At 55.7% G+C, this 5,902-nt stretch overlaps 1 protein-coding gene across 1 annotated transcript; it reads right to left on the bottom strand.

Annotated features, from left to right (window-relative positions):
* Positions 1-798: 798 nt before the first annotated feature.
* FICD (FIC domain protein adenylyltransferase) lies at positions 799-4,701 on the bottom strand. Its single transcript, XM_054392869.1, has 3 exons — positions 4,679-4,701; positions 4,175-4,640; positions 799-1,874 (listed from the first exon to the last, which is right to left on the bottom strand). Exons 2-3 carry the CDS (start codon positions 4,566-4,568, stop codon positions 799-801), a joined length of 1,470 nt encoding a protein of 489 aa, XP_054248844.1. The 5' UTR covers positions 4,569-4,640; positions 4,679-4,701.
* Positions 4,702-5,902: the final 1,201 nt, after the last annotated feature.

The raw sequence follows: 5,902 nt of genomic DNA, 5'->3' as shown, positions 1-5,902 counted from the left end.
GCCCAGGGATCCTGCTGGATAAGGTAGGGTATGAGGGAGGGCCTTGGAGCACCAGGTTCTCCTGTCTGAAGAACAGCAGAAGTACCTTGCAGGTCAAGGAAAGAAGTTAGTGTTCCTCTTGTTCCATCTGTAATCCTAAACCAAACACTTCCTGCTCATGGTACAAACCTCACCCTAGGAAAGGCAACTGAAAGTAAATGTGCAGTGTCACTGAAAGCAGAAATAGGAGGGGAGAGATCCTCTGAGCTGGAGTTATGGCCTCATCCTTGATCAATACTGTCTATCAAACTCATGTGGCTGACAGGAAAGAGTCTGGTGACCATGACTGGGAGCGCTGGTACTGTGAGGGTTGTGTTTCCTTGAACGACAGGGAAAAAAGGTAACACAAAAGCAACAACTTGGTTAGGATTTTGTCTTGCCTAGTAGCTCCTTGACAAGGCCAGACAAGGTGCTTGACCAGCCAGGTGAAGGCTTGTGATTTGAAGCAGCTTCTCCAAGCTTAATTTTAAGGAGAAATGAAGTTCTGCTTCAGGTCGTTGAGCCTCTCTGCCACTTCTCCCTGCCTCCTTCCAGTAGCACAAGAAAATTCATAGTGCACAGTCAACATCAACAGTTCACGTTCCAGCTTGGCATAAGGTATATAAATAAATTACATTAATTTAATCAAATGAAAAGACTTTAAATAAATGAAATGCTAACCAGTGACACTTCCTGTCGAGTTCTTTCCCTGCAGGAATACTGAGCAGCTCGGCGCTGCGTTCTCCCGCGTGTTCCTTGGCTCCTGACCCTCCCCAACCCTCAAGTCTTGACAGGGATGGTTTGTTTGCACCCAGCAGCACTGCCATCTGCTTCAGGTAAGCCCACAGAGTACTCGGTGGTGGCAATGAGCAGCATGTCCAGGGTCGTCTCTGTACACTTGGCAATGAAACGTATGAAAGGCCTCACGTCGCCCTCGTTGGCCACCTCCAAGACGTGGTAGTACTCGGCCCGCTGCTCCTTGCGGATGGTGATGGGTGGGTAACCAGCCTGCATCAGGATGAGGTTCATCAGGAGGCGTGAGGTCCTCCCGTTGCCATCCACAAAGGGATGGATGTAAACCAGCTTGTAGTGGGCCAAGGCGGCGAACTCCACGGGGTGCAAGCTCATGGCGTCTTCCGAGTTGATCCACTGCACGAACTCCTGCATCTGCTTCTCCACGTCCTGGGGGTGCGGCGGGATGTGATGGCCTACGAACACCTGAGTGGCCCTGAACCTGCCTGCCTCCAGCGGGTCGGCATAGCCCAGCACCCTGCGGTGGATCTCCAGGATGTCGGCGGCGGTGACGGAGCCGATGCGCGACACCAGGGTGGTGTTGATGTACTTCAGGGCCGCATGCATGCCGATGACCTCGTTCTGCTCCACCAGGCTCTTCCCAGGCACGGCGTACCTGGTCTCGATGATGTGTCTGATCTCCGACAGCGTCAGGGTGTTGCCTTCAATGGCCACCGTGTGGTAGATGTGGTGGTAGTAGGACTCCTCCATCACCCGGCGCAGGGCCGAGTTGCCTTTGGGGATGGCCATCACTTTTTTCACCTTGCTGTCGATGATGCTGAAGTACCTCTGATCGATCTCCTCCACCAACGGCAACGTCCGGTCCCGGTTGATGAGAGCCTTCTCGTGGCAGGGCGAGATGGTTAGTGCTTTGGAGTACAGGTAGTCAGCTTGCAGGATGTCCTTCTCCTCCTCGGAAAAGATACCGAACTCGTTCAGGGCATCCACGTAGTTGGGGTCCATTTTGAGGGCGTACACAAAGAGCTTGTGAGCCTTCTCTCGCTTCCCTTGGCGCTTCATTTCCAGGGCTTGGTTCAGAGCTGCTCTGGCTTCCAACTTCACTTCTGAAATGCAGAGGCAATAGTTAACCTCGGCACGTTTCTGCGTGACACCAAGCTCTGTGGCCTGCTTGATGTGCTGGAGGGAAGGGATGCCATCCAGAGGGACCTGGATTGGCTTGAGAGGTGAGCCCAAGCCACCATCATGATGTTTGATCATAGCCTGGGCTGTACTGAAAGAAGTGTGACTAGCAGGCTGAGGGAGATGATTCTCCCTCTCAGTTCTGCTCTTGTGAGGCCCCACTTAGAGTACTGTGTCCAGTTTGGGGGTGCCCAACACAAGAAGGACATTAAACTGTTGAAGAGGGTCCAGAGTAGGCCATGAAGGTGATCAGAGGGCTGAAGAGCCCTTCCCTGTGTGGACAGGCTGAGAGAGTTGGGGCTGTTTAGCTTGGAGAAGAGTAGGCTCAGGGGAGGACCTTAGAGCAGCCTTCCAGTATCTGAAGAGGGCTGTGGGAGAGCTGGGAAAGGACTCTTTCAAGGGCTTGTAGTACAAGATGAGGGGTGATGGCTTTGAGCTGGAAGAGGGGACATATAGACTGGAAATAAGGAAGAAATTCTTTCCAGTGAGGCTGGTGAGACCCTGGAACAGGTTGCCCAGAGAGGTTGTGGATACCCCCTCCCTGGAAGTGTTGAAGGCCAGGCTGGATGGGGCCTTGAGCAACCTGGTTTAGTGGGAGGTGTCCCTGGCCATGGCAGCAGGGTTGGAGCTCAATGATCTTCCAACCCAAACCATTCTGTGGTAAGAGCAGTGAGGTTTACTGAAAATCTCCACAGTTCACCCAATACAAAACTGAAACAAATCCAGCCTGTAAGAACTTCTACTCCAGCCTCTGCTGGGCTCCAAGCACTGAGGGTTATGCCACGTTGACAGGGACTGGAGCTGCTCCTGGCAGGAAGTGTGGTGAGGCAGGATCTGAGCAGCATGGGTCAAGCTGGCCATGGGCATGAAGCCATCCCAGCCAAGGTCACTTTGGCCACCAGGCTGCTTTGTATGGAGGGTGGGAACAGAGGATTCTTCTGGCAGAAACTCTGGTTCTCTTGCTGTAGCACAGCCTGCAGCACTTCTGGTTCTTCACTGAATTATCAAACATATTCCCAGTAATGGCAGCTTTAATCAAGTGAATAGGTTGGAATTCCATAGGGCTGGAATTGTCGGGACTCCTTGGAGTGTTTTTCAGATTAATGTCCTGGCTGATAAAGGCACTGACCACAGCCTGTTCTTGCCAGAAAGGCTGTTCTGTGACAGCCAGGATTTTGGGATTGATCATAGATTGGTTTGGGTGGGAAGGGATCTTTAAAGGTCACCTAGTCCAACCTCCCTGCAGTCAGCAGGGACATCTGCAACTAGAATAGGTGCTCAGAGCCCCAAACAACCTGACTCAGACTGGGTATCTCCCCTCTCTCTGGGCAACCTGGGTCTCACCACCCTCACTGTCAAATATTTATTTCTTCTCTCCACTCTGCATCTCCCTCTTTCAGTTTCAGACCATCACCCCTTGTCCTGTCCCAACAGGTCCTGCTCAAATGTCTGTCCCCAGCTTTCTGATTGGCCTCTTTAAGCACTGAAAGGCCACCAGAAGGTCTCTCTGGAGCCTTCTCTTCTCTAGGCTGAACAACCCCAACTCTCTCAGCCTGGCCTCACAGCAGAAGGCTTCCAGCCCTCCCATCACTGCTGTGGCCTCCTCTGGCCCCACTCCAACAGGTCCATGTCTCTGCTATGCTGAGGACTCCAGAGCTGCCTGTAGCACTGCAGGTTGGGTCTCAGCAGAGCAGCCCAGAGGGGCAGAATCCCCTCCCTGCACCTGCTGCCCATACTGCCTGGGATCAGCTCAGGACAGGGCTGGCTCTGGGCTTGGGAGTGCATGGTGCTGGCTCATGTCCAGCTTTTCATCACCAAGTCCTTCTCCACATGGCTGCTCTCCAGCCCTTCATCCTCTCTGAGTCTGGATTGACACCGGGGGCTGCCCTTATCCAGGTATAGATCCTTGTACTTGGCTATGTTGCTGCATACTAAAGCACGGCTCCCAGTTCCTTCAACAGAACTTATTGGTACCAAAGCACGAGGAAAACCTTGTGAGAGCCAAGGCAGCACTGAGGGAACGCCAGCACCTGGCCCTTCTGCAGCACAGGGCAATGGAATGTGGTTGGGCCACTGGCCATGACAGGTCTGACCTCTGGGTCACCTAAGTGGCAGTTGGGCAGCAAGAGTTTGTCACCATTACAGGGTAGAGGAGATCTCCAGATGCAGGTTGTTACTACACTGCAGCTCAGCTGTTTCCCTGCACCCACCCAGGGACACTCACCTGGGGTAGCTTTGCCTTTCAGCACCAGCAGCTCCAGCCCACTGGAGGTGACGCTCAGCCCGGTTGTTTGTCCTGTGTATTTGGTGACACCCGAGGAGCCTGTACCCAGTTTACCCTTCAGGAAGGAGAGTCCTTTGAGCACTGTCTGGCACTGGTCTTCCACCACAGCCAGTGGGAGCAGCAGCATCACCACTGAGCTCAGGAGGAGCATCAGCACGGCTGCCCATCTCACACGGACCCACAGGGTCATCCATTTCAGCTCAGGATCTGTCGCCATGGACACTAGGTTCATCCTGCTTCCAGCACAGAGACCAGGAACATCTCCTTTCCTGCTGCTGCAACCTGGGAACAGAAACGGCTTCAGCCAGAGCTCCCTCTCATGGGGCTGGGACATGGACTTCCATCACAGCTATTAGGGGTCACCCCAAGCACACACCTTTCCCTGCCACCTCGAAGCACATCGGGGCAGGGTGTGTGCAGTGTTCAACATAACAAATCCATACGGATCGGCTGTACGTTAAAGTGACAGCAGCAGTGTGAGGAAACGTTGATGCCACATGGGAACCAGACTGGAGAAACGAGAGTTCTGTCCCGTACAGGTATGGCACAGCAACCTCCTCCTCTGTGCTCCCAACCCTGGTGCCCCCGTAGCCAGAGGCCTTCAAACCCCTCCCCACGTGTTCCCCCACGTCCCCCGTTACCCTTCATCCACTGCTCCCCCGCCAGCACTGTTCCATTCCCAGATCTCCTTCCCCAGCCTGGCCCCCCTCACCCTCTGCTCGTCCGGGCTCCCTCGTCCTCCTCCACGCCCTGGAGACCCTCTCTCTCCGGCTCCCCTCACGCTGGTCCCTTCCTCGCCACCGGGCCTGCCTCGGCCCAGGCCTCAACAGCCCACAGCACCCCCCTTCGCTAGCGGGCCCGCCTCGTTCAGCGCCCACGCAGCCCCAGGCACCCTCCTCGCCACGGGGCCCGCCTCGGCCCTGGCTCCTACAGCCTCCGGCCCCTTCCTCGCCACCAAGCCCGCCTCGGCTCGGGCCCCTGCAGCCACCCCTCAGGTCCTTCCCCTGCCCAGGCTCCCCCTATCACCTTTGCCGCCTCTCTCAGCCGCCGGCTGCCGGCTACAGTAACCCCGCCCTGTGCAGTCTCGCCCTCCGCACCCTGTCATTGGCTGAACCTTCCTCCTTTTCCTTTTCTATTGGCGCTTGCAGCGGATCCGTCTCCTTTATGTCCCGCCCCGCTCTTCCTGCTCTCGCTTTCCTGTGGCGTCTTCCGGGTAATGTCACGCCCCCGGCGTGGGAGAGGCTCGTGGAGGGTGGCAACTGGTGAGCACACACGCCAATCATAGGAAGAACAGCCAATGAGAAGGGAAGTTGGGGAGGGGCGGGCACATTTGCTGTTTAAGGGCGGGGTGGGGGGTTGCCCCGAGTTGCTACGCGACGGCCGCGGTCTGGGCGAGAGACGATGCTTGCAGCTCTCCTGAGCCCAGCATAGGACCCTGCGGTCCCCGCTGGGCAGCTTCAAGGGCGGGGGCCGGGTGATGACAGGTGCCCAGCCAATGCGACCTTCTCTGTGGAGGGGCTGGGAATGGCCGGGAGCTTCCACTAGCACAGCGAAGGTGTATGGGGAGCAGGGCAAGCCACCCTCTGTGTTCACAGTTTGTTTACTTCCACGGTAAAACAATTTTTGCTATCTGATACAGGTGTTCTTGCTATCTATCTATAGCCCCTT

This window comes from Indicator indicator, chromosome 26, assembly GCF_027791375.1.
Source record: "Indicator indicator isolate 239-I01 chromosome 26, UM_Iind_1.1, whole genome shotgun sequence".
Taxonomy (NCBI): Eukaryota; Metazoa; Chordata; class Aves; order Piciformes; family Indicatoridae; genus Indicator; species Indicator indicator.
Note: the sequence above shows the minus strand (reverse complement) of the source record. Positions and strands in the feature narration are given on the sequence as shown.